At 42.1% G+C, this 24,666-nt stretch overlaps 1 protein-coding gene across 2 annotated transcripts; it reads right to left on the minus strand.

The window, feature by feature from the left end:
* Window positions 1-12,260: 12,260 nt before the first annotated feature.
* Window positions 12,261-18,658, minus strand: LOC125538035 (alcohol dehydrogenase 3-like). Of its 2 annotated transcripts, none has more exons than XM_048701348.2 (9): window positions 18,619-18,658; window positions 18,389-18,525; window positions 18,242-18,288; window positions 15,103-15,425; window positions 14,924-15,006; window positions 14,741-14,816; window positions 14,585-14,646; window positions 14,404-14,499; window positions 12,261-12,539 (listed from the first exon to the last, which is right to left on the minus strand). In XM_048701348.2, the coding sequence occupies exons 1-9, from the start codon at window positions 18,650-18,652 to the stop codon at window positions 12,261-12,263; spliced, it is 1,137 nt and encodes a 378-aa protein (XP_048557305.2). In that variant the 5' UTR covers window positions 18,653-18,658. The 2 variants fall into 2 exon arrangements, with proteins under 2 accessions (XP_048557305.2, XP_087386146.1); XM_087530020.1 differs by having other exon boundaries at window positions 14,594-14,646; window positions 18,619-18,652.
* Between the last annotated feature and the right edge of the window lie 6,008 nt (window positions 18,659-24,666).

Genomic DNA, 24,666 nt, shown 5'->3' on the forward strand with positions numbered 1-24,666 from the left:
GAAGTAGAAGCAACAATGAAATTACCTTTGTGGTCTCTAACTATTGCCCCACATGATCGTCTATGCAGATCCTCAATAAAAGATGCATCAACGTTTAGAATTTATGGCAGGACATGTGCTCCGTCTAGGTGCAACAGTTTGTTTTGCTGCCGCTCAAGTGAAGTTAAGAGCCAATGCATGAATGGAGGAGTTGACTGGGAGCGTGGCTGGCACATAAACACGACCACTTTTTTGCGAGGAATAAACCCAAACACTTGGCAGTCATAAGTTTAGATCGTGTGGTATGAGTATATTTATGTTGGATCAGAGGAAAGGCGCGGACCAACAAAAAACTGGCTCCATTACGAGAAAGACTCCATGTTATTCTTATCATGGTAATACGTGTCACATTTATATCATAAAAAATATAGTATAAGTCACACATACCAACCTGGCAAAATGAACTCTGAGCAACGTTCGTCACCTGCCTCTGCCTCTAAACTCTTTTATGCATGATTAAGATATTTTTGTATTTCTCTCCGGCCTATTGATTTGGTTTGGCCAACTAGATTGATCTATCTTGTAATGAGAGAGGTGCTTTGTTTTGGGTTCAATCTTGCGATGTCCTCACCCAGTGACAGAAGGGGTAGCGAGGCACGTATTTGTATTGTTGTCATTAAGGATAAAAAGATGAGGTTTATATCATATTGATTGGATCTATCCATCTACATCATGTCATCTTGCTTAACACGTTACTCCGTTCTTGTTAACTTAATACACTAGATGCATGCTGGATAGCTGTCGATGTGTGGAGTAATAGTAGTAGATGCAGGCAGGAGTCGGTCTACTTTTCACGGACGTGATGCATATATTCATGATCATTGCCTTAGATATCGCCATGACTTCATGCTTTTTTATCAATTGCTCAATAGTAATTTGTTTACCCACAGTATACTTTCTTTCAAGATAGAAGCCTCTAGTGAAAACTATGGGCCCCGGGTCTATTTTTATCATAATATTTTCAGACCTACAAAACCAAAAATCCAAAAATACCTTGCCGTAATTTATTTATCTTTACTTTATTTTGCACTTTTATTTATCTTTTATACCTATCTCTATCAAATCTCAACCTTGCAAGTAATCGTGAAGGGGTTGACAACCCTTTATCGCGTTGGTTGCAAGTATTTGTTTGTTTGTGTAGGTGCAACTGGTGACTTGTGTGTTTCTCGTACTGGATTGTTACCTTGGTTCTCAAACTGAGGGAAATACTTATCTCTACTTTGCCGCACTACACTTTCCTCTTCAAGAAAAACCAACACAAGCTCAAGAAGTAGCAGTATCTTTAACTTGATTCCATGAAGTTGTGGTTTTGACCATGCCGACCTCATATTGGTAACTCCATTCCCGTGCCTCATCTATTTTTTGACAAGGTTAAAGTATCTGCTGTCGCAAGACAACAACCCAGTTCAACTTCTATTATGTTCTACCTTCGAGTATTACCCCCTTGGTATCTCGAGGATATCATGCCATTTTACTACATCTTATGAATTTTTGATGAAGTGATACCTTTTCCCTGCCATAGTCACTCCACGGGTTCTAGGTTGTCGTCAACCGAGAACATCGAGTAGTGAATCGAATCCGCACTGCAATTCAATACCCCTAGTAATTTGTTGCTGGGAAATTTAAACTCAATCTTGTCATTCCTAGACTATCGGTTACATCCTTATCATGCCACCCTTGACCATGCTACCTCATCCTCCTTTGGTGCACGAATTCTTCAGACTGTGAGCAAGGCTTAGGTCGAGTTTTCAACATCATTTTGTTGTCTTGAAAAGCAACTCCGATTCTGAGATTGCATCTTATCTATGGTTTTGATAACCTTTTGCTTCACCGTTCCTTTTGCTTGATGTCGACGCTGTTCGATTGCACCCTCTTGAAACCTGTTGAAAAAATGTGTCGTGATCACCGTCAACATTTTGACTTCTCCTGAGAGGTCAATTGAATTCATGATGAGAAATCCATCCTTGCCCCCTCAATGATTTGTGTTATCGTCAACAACATCCTTGACCTCCTGCTGGCACAAACTTGGTCATGTCCTGGTTATACCTTGGATTCTTTGCTATGCTTGAAATTGTTCCTGGTGTATTCTTATGATCTTTAGACCCAACCCTTACTTTAAAAGCCATATCATTGCTACCTCGAAGCATGACTGTGGGATTTCGAATACCAACCAGAACATTGGAAGCGAAAGCTAAATGTTTCTTGATCAATTATCCAAACACCATTGTACGGGTAACATCATGAATTTCCTCGCCCCTTTACCTAAATGGTTATCTATTTGCTGCTTTGTTATGTATATTATGCTCTGCTTGTTCTTGTGAAGGATATACTCATAATACTTGTGTTTAAACACATTTTTCTTTCCCTTGGTTTGATTAATCTATTAATCACATTTTCATTTCCGTTGATTTGTTTAACCTTTCTTATGATCTATATGATCTAAGCAGTAATATTTCCCCGCTTATGTAAAAACCTCAACTCTGTCAGGAAGACCCTGATACTATTGTTGATGACATTTCGGTAACACAGGTGGACGAGAACTTTGCCTATTGGTCCGCCTCATCTTAACGAGCAGGAAAATGATTCTCTTCGTCCCCCGCTCTTGGTACCGACATTGTTGCCAATATAGCTGACAAGCTATCCTCTAACATGCCATGCTATCGTGACCGTGCAAGATGTCACCGCTCTTCCTACTCTTAATCCACACTAACCACAGTTCCACGGGATCTAAACCTGACTCTCCTGTACATCCCTCTTTCCAAAGTTATTCCTCGCACTTGGCTTCGTATGTAATTCATGAGGACCTTCCTAGAGATGGTCTATTCTGGTATCAGACACAGTACTTATTCTCATTGCTCTGAACCCCATTCACACCCTAGATTGGGCATTAAATTATTGCCTATCCGTTTGGAAATTCTTTCACCTTATTACGTTGCTCTCGATATAGTTCCTAAGTTCCAATTCAAGAAATACCTTACCTTCATTCCCTGAAATAATTACCGGATGCCAATCCTTCCAGAGATCCATCTCTATAAAGTTTTCCCCTCTTATCCTATTTGTAAATACGATGGAGATTTTGAAGAAAGGGTGACGACTACATCATGATGCCCTGATGCAGCGAAATGAAGACATCAACACAATGGATTGACATCTTCGAGAAGAGCAACTAAGACCAAGAAGATTCGTTAGAATTTTGTAGCCAATTATTTCCCCCTTACTATACCTCTTAAGTGCCGGGACGAGATTTCTTGTAGTGGAGGAGATTTGTAACACCCCTAGTATTATGCTACAGTGATACCCTGTTAATGGTGCCATGTCATCACAATTAATTTGGCAAAACTTCACAATGAAACAAAAATGCGTACAATATGTAATAAAATCCTTGGGTGTTGGTAAAAATAATATCAACTCCTTATGGATGCCCAAATTGTCCATGGTAATTATTTTATTGGACTAACAACACTTACTTAACCCATTTCTACTACCTAATATTAAATGACGAAAGATTTCGCTTTTGTTGCCCCTTCATATCCGGTAATTTTACATTAACCATAAACATTAACGGTTGAGATTTAAAATGGGAAAGGTTTCTCTTTTATGCGCATAGCTAGCGATTAAAGCATTGATCAATCTCAGGGGAGCTCCTATGCGCCGCTCATTGCGGCGAATTGCCGAGCGAACACACATGGGCGACTCCAGCTGCGCCGACCCATTAGCGGAACACAGCGAAAAATCCAAGAAGGACTAAGAATCGAGGAAGGGATCGAACCAGGTACCTCCTGTTACTTACGCACGAGCCTAGCCAATAGGCTAGACAAGCTTTCTTGTTTTACTATGGCACGCGAAGCTAAAGGTAACGCAGATCCGAACATTTTGTCAAGTTTCTAACGCGAACATTATTTTGAGAAAAGTGTTTTTTTAATGCGAACACTTTTCAAATTTGAGAAGAAAAACTAAAAAGCTCAAACATTTTTTTACATATGTGAACAAAGTTTTGATAAACTGACGCTTTTTTGAAAATCATCAACATTTTTTAATATGCGAACAAATTTTCGTTAAAGGGAACATTTTTTGAAACTCTGAACAAAAATTTGGAAACGCAAATATCTTTGGAATCCGTGAACATTTTTTGAAAAAAGAACATTTTTCAAACTCAGAACAAAATTTAAAAAACTGAAAACATTTTCTAAAATTTGAACATTTTTTGAAAAACATGGACAGTTTTTATGAAATCACGAACACTTTCTAAAACTGTGAATATCCTTAAAAACGAAAAGGGAACATGAGAAAATAAGAAGAGAAAAAGAAAAAAGAAGATGAATTTTTTTCAAATTTCAAAACAAATTTTGGATACGTGACTATTTTCAAAAAAAAATGGAAACTCCTGAACAAATTGGAGAATGTAAACATTTGTATAAATTAGCGAACATTTTTTGGAAGTCCCAAACAAAATTAGAAACAGACACATTTTCGAAAATTGCGAACAAATTTGGAGATGGAAACATTTTTTGAAACTACAGAACAAAATTGGAAGACACGGACATTTTTCTTAAATTGTGAATGAATTTTTAATGAGGAATATTTTTTCAAACTCTAGAAGAAAATTTCAAAACACAAACATTTTTTTGGTATTATGAACAATATATGAAAGGTGAACATTTTTCTAAAATCTGTGAACATTTTTATAAAAATGGAGAATTGTTTTTTGAATTTGTGAACAAACAATAATAACAGGAACATTTTTGAACTTCTGGACATTTTTTGAATTTGTGAATTTTTTTTGAAATTCTCAAGAACAAGAAAGGGAATAACAAGGAATTGCAAAGAAAAAGAAAAAATGAAGTAAAGAAACAGAAACACGAAAAAAGGAAAGGTTTTTTAAAACGCGAACAATTTTTGAAAGTAGGGAAGAAATTTGAAAACGTGAATTTTTGTTGGAAACCCAACCATTTTTTGAAAAATAGAATTTTTTAAACTCACAAATTTTGTAAATGCAAACTTTTTTATAAATATGTGAAGAATTTTCAAGAAACATGAATATTGTTTGAAATAAAAACGAAATTAAAAAGGAAAGAAAAAGAAACAGGAAAATGAGAGAAAAGATAAAAAAGAAACAAAAAAGAAAGAAAAGAAATTGAAACAACAAAAAACCGGTTTAGGAACATCCTAGAAAGTTTCCAAAACCAAAAGAAACCGGTTTCAGAAACCTCTGGAAGGTTCCCAAAACCGGGATGGTAAAATCGGTCGGCGGGCTGGCCCACATCATCCCTCGCTTGCAAACCTCTTTTAGTGTCGCGTTGTTATTCGGTCAAGTGCAGGCGGCAGTCGTGGTGGTTAGTGCAACGTGTGAGCTGCGCTCTGTGCGAAGCCGCGACTAGTTGCCGCAATAAGCGGCGTATAGGGAATTCCCAATCTCAGCTCTTTTCTTCCTAGACCTAGCGATCGCCGACGCCAATCGGACCAGCCCCAAAAAAAGCCCAGCTAAGATCTCAGGAGCCTGGTGATATAAGCCCAGCCAGCCAAGGTAGTACAATCGAAACACACCATCTCTAGGTCAGTGCCCGTGGATTGCAACCGAAGTATGCATATTCTAGTAACCACTGTATTTTTCTGCATGTAAAAAAACTATGTTCCACTCTCTCTCACTTCCTTGGATCCATCATGTAAGTGTACACGCGCAAAACATGTGTAACCACTTTTGTGTTGTCTCACCCTTCTCAAATCCTTGCCGAGGAGATCATGGTGTCATACACATGCAACAGTTGCCACCTTTGACTTATGGGCATCAGGGCATGCGACCAAAGATGGAGTGCATGTCATATGTTAGTAGACAACTGTTTTTAGAAATAGTCCGGGCTTACCTGTCAAGGAGAAGCACTACGGGTGGTTTTCATTTTCGAAATAGGGAAGTTTTAGAAAGAATCCAAGCTTACCTATATCAAGGATATGTGTTAGTGATGACCATGAAAATAACCCCAACTTGCCATGTACTCCCTTCGTTCCTAAATATAAGTCTTTGAAAACATTCCACTATGGACCACATACGAAGTAAAATGAATAAACTACACTCTAAAATGCATCTATATACATCCGTATGTGGTCCATAGTAAAATCTATGCAAAGACTTATATTTAGGAATGGAGGGAGTATGTCAGTATGTGTCTATTGTGTTTTTTTTCGCAACTAAGGAGTTTTATTTATGAATCAAAGGGTTACAATCGAGTGGCAATATATCCTCACAACATCTGCTCATCCACACCGCAATACACGACTCGGCATGGCTATAATTTGCCATACAATCTGCTACCCTATTTTGAGCTCTACTGATTTTCTGAGGAATAAACTCCTTACCAATCATCGTCGCCTTGATTTCAGCAACTAAGTGTCCATAAGCTGAACGAGACCAATTATCACCTACGAGTATTGAGAGAACCTCTAAGGAATCTGCTTGTACCATCACTGAACGATCCGTATGTTGTGCAGCAAGGGCCATACCTTGCATAAGCATGTATCTCCGCCTCAAGTGCCTCATTGCAGTGAAAAATAACTTGGTATGCAGAAAATATAACCTATCCATCCTCTCGACGTAGGATCATACCAACTCCTGCGCTACCATTCTGCCCGGAGAAGGAACCATCGACTGACAAAGCTGTCCATCCTGATGGCGGCGGTGGCCAAGGGGCAGGAGGCATCACATGATGCACGTGGTGTCTCCTCTTGTAGTAGCATTTTACCTTGTATAATCTCATCCATACTATATTTCTTCGTGAGACCAAGAGATTTATAATAGCTATCCAGAAACTCCTTGGTAATCTCAATCGATGGTACATCCTTGCTATGCACCACATAATTTCTTAATTGCCATATCCTCCAGATGAGAAGAATTACCAAGTCCCGTGATTGATCATTGCACTTTGCTAGAACATGTAGAAGCCATTCTTTCCCACTATCCACTAGCACCTCGTCAGCAGGTAGAGGCCATAACGAACGCATGGCCTGCCACACACTTCTCGCCTGAGTGCATGTAATAAGCGAATGATACGTATCCTCGTTGTCACGGCCGCACACCCAACAATCACCAAACGATGAGAGGTGATGGTATACCTTATTTTGTTCAGTCGCTAGTGCACCAGAGGCTGCTTTCCATGCGGTAATACGCATCTTCAACGGAACCTTTGCACGCCACACCATGTTCTAGAGAGAACGCTCATCCTCTGGGTTTGTACTTGATGCTCCTCCCGCTAATTGTTCATCATGTTCCTTCGTTGCCAATTTATAGGCGCTTTTCACAGTAAAACGACCAGATTTCTCCGGGAACCATGCAAGAAAGTCCACACGATTCCGCAGTGACGTCCATATCTTCAGAATCTGTTGCACGTCCACGTCCCAAAAGTAAACGCTTAAAATTCCATCCACCATGATCTTGCAGGAAGTCTGCAACTCGGTTAAATCGACAGTTTTCTTAGGGGTAATCGGCCTTTGGTCATATCCTCTTGGGATCCAAGGATCCTGCCACGTGTGCACCTGAGACCCATCGCCTATCCTCCAAATATTTCTTTTTTTTCACCAATTGTAGTCCATACTCAATACCTTTCCAAACCGCTGACGAATTTTCTGAAAAAACCGTGCCCAATAGATTTCCATTAGGATAATATTTTGCCCGGAGCAGGCGAGCACATAAACAGTCTGGATTGTCAATCAACCTCCATGCCTGTTTAGGTAACATGGCCTGGTTAAACGCACGCATATCTCTGAACCCCATGCCTCCATTGGACTTTGGAAGACGCATTTTATCCCAACTGAGTCAGGCCATCTTCCTCCTCCCTTTATCAATTGCCCATCAATATTGTCTCATCATATGTGTCAAATCATCACATACCGGAGCAGGTAATTTGAAAACACTCATAACATAGGTGGGAATAGCCTGGGCAACCGATTTTATTAAAAATTCCTTGTTACCTGTAGACATGTACTGCTCACTCCAATCTACCAGCCTCTTCCTAAGGCTATCTTGGAGAGTTTCAAATCTCCCTTTATGCATCCTTCCTTCCGGCACAGGAAGACCCAAATACTTTGGTTCAAAAACTTCTTTTGTTATATCCAGAATTCTTTTAACCTCAGTAGCCACTTGCTCAGAACAATTATCAAAGAAAAGGATGAAACACTTTGAAATAATCCAAACTTGCCCCGTACATATGCATTGCTCCCCCCTCCCCTCAGCACCACCACCTCCCAAAAAATAGCGTGTTTAACAAAATAAGAACATGAAAGACCAACACATTTTTGTTCGTGAAAACAATATAAAAGTAAAGCTGAATTATAAATGAATAAATTGTTTATCCATGTAGACTTCCAAGTCAGTCAAGCACTTCTTCGGACCGTACCATAGCAAGCTCTTTTATCATGCTCTCAAACAAAAGCAAGCTTCAGTGAACAATAAAGCTCCCTATTATGCACAGAAGAAAATATTTAGTTTAGGGGTAAAGGTCACATGAGTATAACTATGACTGGTATACAATTGCTTTGGCAGGTCAACCAAAAATATCTAGCTCTGCATTACTACTCTGAACGAGCATAAAATATTAGTATATCAATCGCTGAATACAGGATCGATTACAATAGACAAGAAAAATCAACCAAGTAAAGTCAACTTTCTTCTGGTAAATTTTGTGTAAGAACTACATGATTCATATCTGGTAATTAGCAGATAACTCTCTCTTTTTCCGAGAAGAGAACTGACATTTTAAAGTATACTTCCCGCCAAAAAAGAGACATTTTAAAGTATACATTTTGATACAACAGAATGCAAAATTCTTATTTAGTAGAAATAGGACATACCTTTACCATGCATGGATATAGCAAGAAAGTATCGTGTTCTCATTTGAATATTATTCGCTCCGGCGCACTTATGAAAGAATTGGTTACCGTGCATCATGAATGAAGCGTCCAAAACTGATTACCGTCTTTCTCTTCCGTCTGCCATTGAAGCCTGCAAATCGAGCCAGTACCAACAAGCAAGCAAGCAAGTAGGCTACAACCACAACAATCAAGCAAGTGGTTAGATTAGATCGCATGTTACAGCACAGGAAGTGAAACACGGGCTTCACAGATGCTTCATAGTAAAGGCAAAAAATAAAAGGAAAACGGGAAATAGTTTCCTGACATGATCTTACCTTAGCATGATCAGTCATCGTGGTTGTCAGGGAGAAGGCCATGCACGGCCAGCCACTCATGGAAAGCGTCAATGGCGCCCTCCTCCTAAACAAGTTTTTGACAACTCCATATAAATATATACGTCAACCAACTTATCTCCAATCACACTCAAAACTGCTCCCAAAAATATTGTGATTGCCTCCCTAAACGTCTTCTCCTATTCAGGAGCAATCGTTTCTGTGGGGGATACACTACCAACCCAGAACACGTTTATCGCTGTGAGCCACAAGGCGGTCCTAGTCTGCTGGTCACAGTCTATGAGATAGGGTAATCTCTAGTAAGCTCATGAGAAGGTACGGAGTATGACTAATAAGCGCCACCCGTGGGGTTTAGCCTTCGGCAGCCACGTATCAGCTGACAATAGGCGAAACTTCTGCACGCCAAACTGACAATTCAAGGCATAGTCCATTGTTAAGTTGTGAAGAAGTCGAATCTTGTTGCTCTAGGTGGAAGTTCAACTTAACAGTCTCCACTGAAAATTCTGGTATATCAAACATTGTTTGGAATAGTTGACAAACTTATATGCCTCGAGATCTGGTGGGGGATTGTTGGATTATGGATGGGCTTAGGCCCATATCAGACACTAATCCCTGATTAATCTTGAGGCCCATGTATGAGATGGCAGGTGGTGAGAAGTTTAGTCCCACCTTGCTAGTTGAGGAGAGCTGAGACCCCTTTATAAGGGCTGCTCTACCACTTGCCATTGGGAGCTTGGAAAGAGGAGTGGTACACGCGCGCTCCTTCTCCTCCGTCGCCGCCCGCCTCGCCTCGACGCGACGCGGGTTGCGGGAATGAGCCGAGCCGAGCGGGTGTGCGACCCGAGTGCGTCGACTCGGTCGTGGGCCTCCGCCTAAGAAGGCTCTGGCCAGTGGAGTGACCTAGTTCGGTTCACTCACTCCCTCTCGCGTAACCTAGCCGTCATCTATTGTTCCTCACTCTGTGTTGTGTATCCGGCGACCCCATCCTGACGACCGTGTGCACAGCTGGTCGGGAGAGTAGGTGCCTCTGGAACCCTGTCGTTCGAGATCCTGCCCGGGAGAACGGCATAAGGTTTTTGGGAAGCGTCTCGACGCGACTGCTCCCGATCCGTCCCTAGCTCCGCTGCCTCTTCTTCCACTACTACCTCTGCATCGACACCATGACCGCCGCCGCCGCCGCTAAGAAGAAGGCCACGAACGCCGCCGAGGCTGCTGCTGCGGCAGCCGCGTTGGCCTGGCCAACTGGAGGGTATGATCTGTTCATCCCTCGTTTACTCGTACTTGTACTAGTTGTATATGTCCTGCTCATAGATGGTTCGCTTCTATGTTCTATATGTGCTAGTATGCTTAGGTATAGCTATGAGATGCACACGTTTTATGCCATGCTTACTGTTTACTCGTGGATTAGTCTAATCAGAAAAGTGCTAATATTTCCAACAAAGAGAACGTAAGGTTCCTGTTTCTCCTTTCTTTCCACCACCTCTTCGTTCAAGCTTCCCCATATGATAATCAATCATCTTAATTTACTTATCTTTTGAACCAATTTCATTTTAATTTACTTACCAAAATTCTAATCAAAACATAAGGTAAATCACGGACATGATTGATAAACCTTTATTTACACAATCACATTAATATGGGTGGGTATATCACAAGCTAACGCGCTAGAATATTTATATCCGTTTGCAACACATGGACATTGTCCTATTCTTTTAAATCTCTATCTCTATCTCTACTACTTAAAAATAACGTAAAGTTCCTGTTTCTCCTTTCTTCCCACCACCTATTCATTCAACCTTCCCCATATGATAATCAACCACCTTGATTTACTTATCTTCTGAACCAATTCCACTTTAATTTATTTACCAAACTTCACATCAAAACCTAAGGTAAATCAAAGGCAGGATTTGATAAACCTTTATTTACACAATCACATTAATATGGGTGTGTAAATCACAAGCTAACGTGCTAGAGTATTTATATCCCGTTGCAGCACATGAACATTGTCCTATTTTTAAAATCTCTATCTCTACTACTTAAAAAGAATGTAAAATTCCAGTTTCACATTTCTTCCCACCACCTTTTCGTCCAATCTTTCACAAATAATAATCAATCACCTTGATTTACTTACCTTCTAAACCAATTTCACTTTAATTTACTAACCAAACGTCTCATGAAAACATAAGGTAAATCACGGGCGGGATTTGATAAACATTTGTTTACACAATCACATTAATATGAACATGCAAATCACAAGCTAATATACTAGACTATTTATATCACATTGCAACACACATGCATTGTCCTATTTTAAAAAAGAAAAGAAAAGAAGAGTGTTCCTTTTCCTGCCAGGCGGAGTGTTTCGTCCAACATTCCATATTTTTCCTGATGATCATTCCTCGAAAACCTTCTTAATTGTCTCATCTTTTATTTACTTACCAAATAAACTATATTCTACTTCCTCCGTTCTTAAATATAAGACCTTTTAGAGATTTCACTACAAAGCAAAATGAGTATTTAGAAATGGAGGGAGTATTTTTTTTTTGAAACTAATGGAGGGAGTATTTGACAAGTCAATGAGTGATTATTTAAATTAAAAATGAACAACGTTCCTTTTCCTGCCAGGCAGAGTGTCTCATCTTTTATGGACTTACCAAATAAACTATATTCTATTTGGCAAGTCAATAAGTGATTGCAAAAAAATCATGAAAGAATTTGGTAATATTTATTTACACAATCATATAATACGGAATTATGGCTGTATTAGAATATTTATACACCGTAGCAACCCACGGGCAAATACCTAGTATTTAGAAACGGATGGAGTACATGCTAACTTTAAGCTGTAGACGGCACACTCAGACAAAACACAAAACAAAGACCCATTCGTCTCTCTGAGACCATAGAGATGAACACATATCGGGACAAGTACATTATTATCCAAGGGGGGATTTCAAACTTCTATTTTGTCGTTTGCTTCTCAAGCACCAAATCAGCGAGACACATTGATGAATGATGAGAGGCGGCGATCTACTGGTCCATCCTCATGATGCAGCGCAGGCCCTCCCCCTTGAGCATGAGGTCGAACGCCGTGTTGATTTCCGAGAAGGGCACACTATGTGTGATGAACTTCTCCAGGTCCAGCTCCTTCCTCATGTACATCTCCACGACTTTGGGGAGGTCGGTGCGTGGCTTGTAGTTGCCGAACAAGGTGCCTTTCAAGGTCTTCTCGTTGAGGAAGTTCACTGGGTGGGTCTTGAACACCGCCTCCTTGTGCGGCACGCCCACCAGCACAGCCACGCCCCACCCCTGCATCCACCAGATTGCAACATTCAGTCTAAACTCTTCTAAAGCAGAACCTGTGATTTGGAGTACATAATTTATTGAGGTAAATACATCATTGGTGCTTGAACTTGCCAGGAATGTGCACTTTAATGCCTGAACTTGCAAAATATATTAAACTGGTTCCCTAACTTGGCATAGACGTGCATATACGGTTCAAATTCGTTTCTATATGTCCGCGACGCTGACGATCGCGCCATCATGGCATGGGACTCACTGTCAGGGACAGGGTGTGTGGCCTGGTTTTTTTCAGAGAACCCTCTAGAATACTTTTTCCTTGCAAAGATAAATTATAAAAAATATATTAATAATTAAAAATGCGTACGGGGTTCAAGACAGCAACCTGACACGCGCAGGTGAGTGTGGCTAGCCAGTAGGCCGGCTCAAATTTAGCGTCATAAAAGGATTCATACAGTATACATATATAAAGCTGAACAACATAAATTAAAAATTTTATTCCAGCAATATAGCCCTGTTTATTTGAACCTACAACCAGGGGCTATAGAGCCGACGCACATACCACTCCAACTGACGACATCGAATGGTAAAAATGATAAATTTAGGTTTATAACATAACAAGCCCCTCTCACTAAATTAGACCATGGCGTGGCTCAGTTTTCTTATTTCAAAATTTTGTAAAAAATACGTAAAGTATAATCATTTGTTACAAACAATAGACATATTTAAAACAAATTACATTAAAAATTTCATATAATTTCATAAAATACCAATGCAATAATTTAACAAAAATACACATAATAAAATTATGAATTAAGATTATATCTTATAATTTGAAAAAATGTTTGCCTTTTAATAAAATATTATATTGGTTTTACAAATGTTCATACATGTAAATAAATTCTCATATAATTTTAAAGTTTCCACATTCTGAATAAAATATTCACGTAGTATATAAATGTGTTAAATGCTTTAAGTAAAAACTGTGTGTTTTCTAAAAAAAAAATACAAGCCTAGTGCGCCCTTAGATTGCGGATCCTCATATGAATAATACTTGAATCATATAAACATGTTTATCATTCATAAATATTTTCAATTGAATGAGCATGTCTTAAAATAACATGTGATTTTTTAATGACATGAAGATTTTTGCATTCTTTTGAAATTATGTTTGTTAGACAGTCATATATATTACTTGTACTTTTGATACATGAGAACTCATTGGTTGGAATGGCATCTGTACCGGGTCTATAAGCTTTGGTCGGATGTTCGAGTCATATAGTTGGTACTATTTTTGCTGGTTCATTAAATTTCTTTTATTTATACTTCGCAAAAAATCCCTTTATTTATGTTGTTCCGCCTAGTTTATAAAGGTTATGAATCATCATGAAGCAGCAAATGTGAAGTGGTCTATTGGCTAGCCCAGCATGCACTTGACTAGTAGGTCGCCCTTTCTAACCACCACGGCGCTAGTTTTTATTATTTTATAATTATAGTATGAAAAATAATTGTAGCGCAAGGTTATGAATCATCATGAAGCAAAAAATTTGTCAGTTTTTCTGTAAGGGCCTTATTGTACGAAAAATAATTTTGGAGGGGTTTTTGCAAAAGAAAAAAAACAGGCCACACACCCTTGTCTCCATTGTCCAGTCATTGACAACGGGTGCCATGCCATGTTGGCACGCCTCATCAGCATCGCGGACGTATACAAACGTCATTTGAACCGTATATGCACGTCCATGCCAAGTTATGGAATCAGTTCAATGTATTTTACAAGTTCAGACACTAAACTGCATATCCATGGCAAGTTCAAGCATCATTGGTGTATTTACCTCTAATTTATTTATAGTAGGTATAGTGCGAGCTACGCTACATCATGGACACATTCGAAGGCGGCGATCATGGCGTCGATGTCGCCAGTGCACTCAACCGCGCGGTCGACTCCGCCATTGGTCATCTCGACAAGCACCTGGAGAGCATCATTGCACAGTGAGTCTTATCATATCTGAAGATTGAACCAAGGGAAAAATATTTACCGAGGGACATGAACAGACCTCTTGCACGGGCTTAGTGTGGTCCTTTGGGTTCACAAAGTCTGTGCATCCAAATTCCTTAGCTAAAAAATAATGTAGTACATCATGTTGTTAGGTTCAGTGTTCTATCAATCCAAAAACATTAGCCAAGACATCCTTGTTTTCAGACTATTGTACCGTGTTCGTATTTTGCAGGGTTCAAATCCACACCAATGATCCTTGATGCACCAGCCATCCTGGCCCCTTCCATGGCCTGCTCATGTGAAAAGCATACAGTCATTATTAATGGCTATAGCGCATAATTCTCTCCAGCCTGTAAAAATATGTCGTGGAAGATTAACATCCTGGAACGTTACTCACAGCAAGTCCTACAGCTCCAAGACCGAAAATCACCACCGTGGAACCCTTTTTTGGTTTTGCGACATTGAGCGTGGCGCCAAGTCCTGAAGAGAAAATGAACTCAGCAACTAATCGAGGCATCCTAAACCATTGTGCTTGATTTGGAAAAATGGCATGACGAGCTATTATATCAGTCTTACCAGTAGAGATGCCACAGCTGAGAACACAAACTTTGTCGAGGGGCGCCTCGGGGTTGATCTTCGCGAGGCAACCGACATGGATGACGATGTACTCGCTGAAGGTGGAGGTCCCGGCAAAGTGGAAAATCGGCTTCCCGTTGATGGTGAAGCGAGACTGCCCATCGTCGATCATCACGCCACGATCCACGGGCCTGAGGAGATCACAAAGGTTGCTCTCCTCTGACTTGCAGTGGGCACAGTCCTTACACTCGCCGGTGAACACCGGGAGGACATGGTCACCCGGCACAAGCTCAATCACGCCTTCTCCGACGCTCTCGACGATGCTGCGACAAAGAAGCTACTTGGTGAAAAGAGATGCCAGAAAAGATAAACTATGAAGATCAGTGTTCAGGATGACTATAATTACTTAATTAGAAGCCAGAGAGAATAAACTACGTATGATTTATGATTTAAGATTCTTCCTCCAACCTACGAAACTGAAACAGAACAAGACAGAGACAGAGAGGATGCATATATACCCTCCAGCTGGTTAAAAATAGATGTCTTCTTAGCAAGTGGCTATACATAATATCTACTGAGCCCATCGGTATTGGATACAAATCTTACGGAATAAATACTTACACTCTAAGACTTTGGCCCAAGTCACCGCTAGGCCAACGGACTCACCATTCTAGGAGGGATTAATGAGGACGAAAGCAACTTTTTTCTAACGAGTGAATTTCCTAGCTGGTAATGGTAATACTACTTGATTTTGGGAGGATACATGGCTAGGCACTAGTAGAAAACCGGCCTTTAGTCCCGGTTCCGGAACCGGGACTAAAGCCCAAACCCTTTAGTCCCGGTTTGCTTATGAACCGGGACTAAAGGAGCTCCACGTGGCCGATTTATGAAGCTCCACCTTACGGTTGGTAACACCAACCGGGATTAAAGGATTTTTTTTTCAAAATTTGTTTTTCTGAATTTTTTTGATTTTCAAATTTCTGAATTATTTGAAAATTTAATCTCTAATCACCCTCATCACCATTCAAGTATGTTCCACTCATTCCAAATCGTCTAACTTCCCAGTTGGTCATCCATCCTCACATTACCCCAGTCTAAGTACGCTTAACTTTCGAGTTTTATTCTCCCTAGTTTCCAAGTCTGCACTTGCTGTTTTCCTGACAATAGTAAGCTGTCAATCCTATTAGTCCTTAGGAGTTGAACTTGAGCATGAAGCACCGTTTGAGTTTGAAACTATTATTCTAAAAAACAATAATTCATTAGTAACACTAATATTTCTTGAATAAGTAGTTCGACCATAGTTTGACCACGGTTTGACCATAGCTTGATAAAAAATTCAAAAAAACTTAAATTTAAGGATAACTTTTTTTCCTTTCAGAATTTGAGAATTCTAAAAATTTGCAAAACTGGCTATGGCGGTCGAAATCGGAAAAGGATTTTCGTGCTGAACATTTTGACATTGTATGCAAAAGTTATAGCCGTTTTACTTTTTCATAACACTTTTTTGCAAAACATGTCGAAGTTTATGCTTTTTAATTTTCCTAACTAGTAGATGTAGTAACATAACTACATCTCGAATGATTTTTTTGAAGTTTTTATCATTTCTTTTTTTTTTCAAAACTGAAATGACGATACGCGTGGGGGGGCGGTAGAGTTTGATGGTGTCCAACAGAAGCATACTACAACATGGTGTCCATCCAAACCTACCGTCGACTATATCTGCTAGCACCGTCCCAACCAGAGTCACAACTAAGGTTAACCAAGCCAGAGTCACGTTCTATTAAAGTGGCAAAAATAATTACTTTTTAATATATAAAAACAACTATATAAGCAAAGTAGTACTGTTTTAATTAAAAATCCTAATTTAAATTATTCTAAAAATAACCAAATAAATCTTACTGTGACAACAATCTGACATGTGACTAGGAGCAAAAAGAATTAAATTAAAACTATTTTTAAACTCAAATTATTCATAATCTAGGGTTTGAAGCAAATTTGAACAAATACATATTTAAATCATTCAAATTTGAAAACTAATGGCACAAACAGAAACTAGGCAAAATTTTGAATCTAATGCAAAAATAATCACTCAAAAACATCAAATATCGTAAAATATATAAGCAATTTAAAACATAAACTCGATATTGTGCAACGTAAGAGGGATTATGTTGCCGCAGTATTAAATTCGATACATCTTAATATCCAATTTAGGAGATCCCTAGTATGGGAACGTTGGAATGCTTGGTTGCACCTGATTCGTAGGTTGATGCAGGTTCACCTATCTGATCAGGCGAATACAATTCGCTGGAAGTTAACTATGAATGGAATCTTCTCAGTGAAATCCATGTATTCTGACCTAATTGATATGACTCCGGGCCATTGTCGAGGTCATTGCATATTTGGAGGATTAAAGTTCCGCTTCGTATTAAAATATTTATGTGGTTTGTCCATAAAGAGATTATTCTAACCAAAGATAACTTGGCAAAAAGGAATTGGGTTGGTAACTCTAGGTGTTGTTTTTGTGATAAAAAAATGATTAAACACCTCTTTCTCGAATGTCCTCACAATTATTATGGTGATCAATTCATATAGCCTTTAATGTTCAACCTCCGAGAAGCATAAACACGTTATTTGGGACGTGGCTTAATGGAGTGGACGTACACTTAGCTAAACATATTCGGATAGGATTATGTGCATTATTTTGGGCTATATGAAACACTAGAAATTATATGATTTTTAATGGGACACAATTCACTAATTATTTGCAGATTATCTACGGAGCTACAGCTTAGATCCGTATATGGTCTTTACTAACTCATGTGGATTTCAGGGAGCCTTTGGTTATTGGGTGCAACCATTGTGAGACGGTAGGCTATCTTCAGCCGATTTGGGTGGCGAGCTAATAATAGGCTAGATGTGTAGGCATCGTAGCTTATTTTTATATCACCGGATGTGACACTTTTCAGTCTTATATCGCCAGGTGTGGCGCTTTCCAGATTTATTTACTTTCGACTACTGCTCAGTTTATGAGCATCTTTGGACCTTATGACCTTGTTACATTTTTGTTTAATAATATGGTTGTATGCATCGATTGATGCAGAGGCCTGGGTATTTCTTCTTTTCAAGAAAAAAAATATACCCTCCAGCTTCATGGCCCAAGATCCTAGGGAAAACTGGAGTTTGGCCCTGCACAAATCCAAGCAGAACATCACAAAATTTAATTAGCCACTGCCCACTGATACATCACAATATACCCAATAGGAAAACACAAACCCAAGTGGGATACCTTGGCTTCCCAGAAGTAGACGTCAGTGTGGCAGAGGGCGGTGTAGAGGATCTTGACGCGCACCTCCATGGCCTGCGGCGGCGCCACCTCCACCTCCTCGATCGACAGCGGCTTCCCGGCCTCCCATGCCACCGCCGCTGCAAGCAATCAACCATGCAACTGAGATCTCCATCCTCGAAACATCAACCAAAATCCGATGAAACTAACTGCATGCTATCGCAGAAACAAACCTTTGCACTTGATCACCTTCCCGGCGGTAGCCATCCTTGACGCTAGAAGAAGAGAAAGATGGATCTTTGTCGCTGTTTCTGCTTTGTAGTTCGTTGCTAGATTTTGGTGAGGAACGAAGGTGAGGCTGAGACCTGTATATATACTGCTGGTGCTAGAGTCATCGGCGAGTAATTAAGGCCAGCTTGCAGTGCAAGCGGGGATAGAAGATGGATTGTTTTTTCTTGGAGAAGGCGGCCGAAATGAAGGCTCTGCGCGCGTGTCCGCTGGTTTCAAAATTGGGCCAATGTGGTATCTGGAAAACATTGTGAAGTGATCAAGGGGCTACAGGTCGACGGTAAGCGAGAGGGAGTAAAAAACCAGCGCTGTGGCCGGAGAGGGCTGACTTTGCATTGGTGATCAAAGCCAGGGCGACCGAGAAAATCAACTGCCAAAACAGCAGCGTCCTCGTTTTGCAACGGTCCACGGCCTGGCGCATCGTCAACGGGACCAGGCGTCCCTCGTTTTGCTGAACATTTGTTAAATTGCCTTTTTTTTTAAATTTGCAACTTTTTCAAAATAACTTTTTTTTTCAAATTCGTGAACCTTCTTTTCGAAATTCTTGAACTTGATTCAAATTTGTGAACACTTTTCAGATTAGTGTAACTTTTTAAATTCATTCACAAACTTTTTTCAAATTTGCAAAAAAAATCAAGTTCACTAACATTTTTAAATCCGTAGACATTTTCGTACTCATTAACCTTTCTCAAATTATGAACCTTTTCAATTTCATAAACTATTTTCAAATTCATGAACTTTTTCTAGATTCATGATTTTTTTCAAAAGTCGATTGGTCAAATTGGTTAACAGTTGACCACCAATAGTTAATGGAGCGAACAAAAACCGGTTGCGTGAGCAAGCGAGCGAACGAAATTGGTTGCATGCGAACAAAAACTCTGTTTGTCTCTCCTCTCCTCTCGCGACCGTGACGGGGCGACGTGGTCGCGGCGACCTCTTCCTCCTCCAGCCCCCCCTTCCTCCCCGCAGCCGTCGCTGGCGCCCGCGGCCCCCTGACCTTTTCCTCCCGGTGGCTTTATGGCGTGGGGCGGAGCTGCACCGAGGGCGCACCTAGGCGGCGGCGGTCTGGCTGGCGGCGAGGCTCCCCGATGCGGCGTGGGCGGGTGGCTGGGCGGCTGGGTGGCGCAGCGGCGCGACCTGGCGACGGTGCTCGACCCAGATCTGGGCCGTTCGGGCCCCATCTGGGCCTGGGCGGGCCGGCATCGGGGCAGGTCTGCAGCGTGACTCCCGGGAGGCAGGGGAGCAGCGACGAACGGCGGGGTGCTGGCGGCGCCGATGCCAGCCTGCTACAGCGTGCCTGGCGGGGTTTAGCAGGCCCGTTTCGGGCCTGGTCGGGCCAGGGGTGGCCTGGTATGCCACACTACCGTGTTCGGACGGCTACCGCGACGGTGCCGAAGGCGCGGGCCTCTCGCACGACGGCGGTGCAGGTGGTTCCCTCCCGTCAACCTTGGTGTTGCTGCTCCCATCGCTTGGCTCTTCTCTCCTGTCTTCCTGGCCTCGTGTTGGTGCTCGCAGTGAGACGGCGTGGGTGGCGGCGCAACCATGATGGCGCATGGTGTTGGGCGGTGGTTTGGCTGGTCGGCTCCGGTTGGGCGGTGGGGTTTGATGTGCGGGAGAAATCCTTGCCGGTCCGTCCGGCTCCGATGCGGTGACACCGGCGGGTGCCACTATCCCTTCTTGGAGGGTGTCGGTAGTTACCATCCCCCACCTCTCTCCGCGTACTGGGGGAAACCCTAGGATTCGTCCGGCCAACAGCGTCGTCGGCGTCGCATTCCTTTTTGAAGGTGCTGCTTAGTACGCAGTAGATCGGAGCTTCGGGCTGTGGTGGTTCTTCCTGAGGGCGTAGCGGTCGCGGGTCTTCCGCGCTTTGTCGAGCTGCCGCTGTTGGCATTTGTTTTTTCTTCTTTTCCTTTTAGGCTTGATGTGCTACTCGCCACAGCATTGTGATGTGTATAATGATGGTTTGTTTTGGAATACAAAGCGGGGAAACTTTTTTTTGGGTAAATTGGTTGCATGCGCGAGCGAGTGATTCGTGGGCTTGTTGGGCCAGTCCACGCAAGCGGCTGCAGCACCAGGTTTAGTAATGGCGCGTGAAGCGCCGATTAGGCACTGCCGGACGACGCTCAATTATAAAGGCCGATCGTAACTTCAACAAACACTGTAAGGTGGGAGTAATAAAAAAAATTCTTTGACCTCTGCCATAAAATTGACTATCTCAACTCAAGCTGGCAACGGGGACGAAACCCATCGGGTTTTGCTTGCCCAAACCCATCCCCACGAAAAAATCGCAAACCTGTCCCCGTCCCCATCAATGTGCGCGGGGTTAAATTTTTGCCCGTACCCTAAACCCATCGGGTTTTCAAAACCACGGGGAACCCGTCCCCACGAGCAGTCAATGAAAACAACAACATTTCAAAAAAAAAAATAGGAGCATATTACAGCAGCAGGCGACGGCTGGATGACCTAGGTTTAGGTTTAGGTGTCGTGTTGTGCGGGAGAGAGAGAGTACTAAAGAGCGAGCAACACTGCAGCGACCGAGTGAGGGGTTGGTTTGTACTCCAGGGCCTCGATACTGTGGGGCTCGGCTCCTCGGGCATTGTGGCTTTGGGCCACTTAAGTCAATATGGATCGGTGCGTACTGAATAATGTATTTTGACAGGTTTTATCGGATTTTGGGTTCGGGTAATACTCAAACGGGTTTAAACCCGCGAAACATGTCGGGTTTAATAATGTACCCACAAGCAGGCCCGCAGGGATAGAAAGTCGCTCATCCCGTCCCCTAATAGGGTAAAAACCCGCAGGGACGCGGGTTTCGGGGCCATTGCCATCTTGAATCTCAACCCAGTGCACAAGTACAAAATTCAGCGAAATGATATGTATCGCCTTGCGCTCGCCTACAGGCGGTCCGACATCAGCTGCGGCCCAATAAGAATAACAATCGTTTTTTCATTACACAAGATCTTTTTTTAGGCAAACTGCAACCGTTCATGTCTAGAACCAGGAACCGATTTGCCTTGGTTTCGGGAACCAGTCGGAACCTTCCGTTCGTTTTTTGTAAGGTTCTAGAGGGTTTTCTTGAGTTGGTTTTCTGGTTTTTTTTCTTCTATATTTTTTATTTTTTGGTTTTCAAAATACACAAACATTTTTTCAATTCACAAATATTTTTTCAAATACGTAATTTTTGTGAATGCATGAATATTTTTGAATTCAAGACATTTTTTAATTCATGAACAGATTTCCAAAATCCTAAGTATTTTTAAAATCTTGTTCACTGAACAAATTTTCAAATTCATGAATGTTTATGGAAACACGTGAATGATTTTCAAATTCATGCACAATTTTCGAATTCACCAACATATTTTCAAATTCATGAATAACTTTCATATTCATTCGTGAATATTTTCACCGAACATTTCTCTTGCTCACTGAACAATTTTCGAATTCGCAAACATTTTTCGATTCCCGTTCACTAAATAATTTTCAATTTTTTTACAAATTCACACTTAAAAAATTGGAATAGTTTTTAAAATTCACAACATTTTTTAAATCTGTGAAGCTTTTGGAAACTTGTTGAAAAATTGCCAAATTTTTGAAGACTTTTTGTGAATTTATGAACTGTTTTTTTATTTGCGGGACTATTTTTTATTTATCCTTGTGCGTGAAGAAAATGCCTGATGTGAAAAATGCAAAAGCCATACAAAATTTTCAAAACACGCGCTACAGAAGTTCATCGCGAGCGCGACTGGCCCTATTATGATGGGTCGGCCTATATCTGTCGTTGTATCCGACGCAAGCGATCGTGTTGTGCGCGATACGGGACGGGTGTGATCGCTATTAGGGCATCTCCAACACCAACCTGCAAATCTCCTGCAACCGTCCGGATGGCGCTATTCGGACCGAGGAAGCCATCCAACGAAGTCCTATATCGGTCCGTTGGGAGGTCCGAACACGATTTCTCCCGCAAACTGGGGACAAATGTGGGCGAGGTTTGCGGGAGTCCGGACATGCGAAACATCGCTCTCAGCCCCCTGGCCCACCCAAAAGGAAGGTTGAACCCGCGCTTTTGTGGCATCCCACACTGTTTCTGCGCCAAAATCCCCCAATCTCTTCTTTCACTCCCTGCCGCTCTTTTCTCCCGCCCTCTCCTTCCCCCCACCGCCGATGCATGGAACCATCAAAGAACCTGTCGGAGATGGAGCCGGCGGAGGTGCCTTAGGATTCGAGTATCATGCTCGCTCGGAAGATCAGCTCGGAGATGCCGCAAAATCGCCGCGTCAAAGCGAATGCCACAAAGGAGAAGCTAAAGAAGCGGTTGGCCGCCGGTGGGCCTGGTGGTGGCGATGGGCATGGAGGGCGTGGTGGACGAGGCGGTCGGCGAGGCTATGGTGGACGCCACCAGACGGGCGTGCCTATGGTACAGACGACGCCGTGGCTGGAGCCTTACAAGGCTCTGTACTACTACGCCGCCAAGAAGCTCGCAACCCACACCTGTACGGTTCCTTACATTGTCGATGTTAATGCGGCACCAGTCCTCTCTGAGTATTCTTCGTCGTCGCTCGTCTGGGCGAGGACGAAGGGCGGAGAGCAGATGGCTGCCCGCACGCTATTTGCTGCAATGCCGAGAGCGGGGGAGCCAGCGTACAATGCGGACAGGAAGATGCTGGATATCATCCATGATGGAGGCGAGGGAGGAGGAGGAGGCTATGAGGACATGCAGATGGAAGACTCAGATCCCACCCAGACTGACAACTACCAGCTAGGGATGGCAGTTTTGCCCATGGGTATGGGTACCCGCAGGTACCCTACCCGAAAACAGTGGGCATGGGTGATAGTTTCCACCACTTCATACCCGTGGGTAATGGGTATCCATACCCGCAAAATGCATGGGTAGGATATGGGTATGAAATTATACCCATGGATAACCCATTGGATACCCAGAAAAAATAATAAATAAATTAAACCCAATAATACCTGGGTAAACCTACAGTAATTAGCATTGCAAGTTTCCAAACTTGATTTTTTTCAAAGTTAGTTTGCAATGGAGATTAAGATATTTGTCTGTCAATCATAATTTTGAAATTTTGATGTAAGTGCAAACCAAATTGGGATGGTCGAGTACCTAACTTTAGTTTTAGGCCCTTTTGTTGTCTTACCTTTATCATGCCAATGTTATATATTGTACCCAACGGATACCCATTGGGTATAATATACCCGATGGGTATGGGCATGGGTACCAATTTATGCCCATGGATATTGAAATGGGTGGGTATAGAAAAAAGATATGGGTATGGGTTCGGGCAGAAAAAGGTCGTACCCGCCCATACCCTACCCATTGCCATCCCTACTACCAGTACCAGCAGCAGCAATCCTACACCCAGACGGCCATGCAGCACTCCTACAGCCAGACCGGCGATGGCACACAACAACAGCAGCATTGGGCCCCCGAAGAGCATCATTCGAAGGGGATAGGAGGGGGAGGAGGATGCTTCGACGATGATCCGGATGATATAGCCAGCGATCCAAAGAAGAAGGGTAGAAGAGAAAACTTCAACATGTGGGAGGACGAGTTGTTGTCCGATGCATGGTTGCCACTAGCCTCGATCCTGTCCTTGGCACGGAGAAAAGGGCACTACCTTTTGGAGGAACATTCACATATGGTTCCATGAGCACAAGCATTTCGCGCCCTACTCCGACGCTTTGATCCGCAACTGTGAGTGGAAGTCCGTCAACCATCGATGGTACACCATCCAAGAGGCCGTCTGCAAGTATTGCGGGCACTTGAAGCATCTGATCGCGTGGTGGCCTAGTGGTGCACAAATCACTGAGCAAGTAAGTTGATCACTAGCCGGATATGGTTTAATTTTGTTGATCACTATCCGGACATGTATTATTTTGTTGCTGACTAGACGGATATGAATTGTTTCACTTTAAAGCTTACTCGTGCTTGTGTGGTGTGCAAGAAGTTGAAGAAGTCCTTCACCGTCATGCATTGT

The sequence above is a fragment of the Triticum urartu genome, chromosome 1A (genome assembly GCF_056163025.1).
Source record: "Triticum urartu cultivar PI428250 chromosome 1A, HENAU_Tu73, whole genome shotgun sequence".
In the NCBI taxonomy this organism is placed as follows: domain Eukaryota; kingdom Viridiplantae; phylum Streptophyta; class Magnoliopsida; order Poales; family Poaceae; genus Triticum; species Triticum urartu.

Bases quoted from the DNA above. Each gene is read 5' to 3' on its own strand.
- LOC125538035 (XM_048701348.2), bottom strand. From the start codon at position 18,652: ATGGCTACCGCCGGGAAGGTGATCAAGTGCAAAG. The intron at 15,426-18,241 runs GTATATTTTTTT...TCTTTGTCGCAG, and splicing joins TTGGGCCATGAAGCTGGAGG to CATCGTCGAGAGCGTCGGAG. The intron at 12,540-14,403 runs GTAGCGTAGCTC...TGGTGGATGCAG, and splicing joins CCTTCGAATGTGTCCATGAT to GGGTGGGGCGTGGCTGTGCT.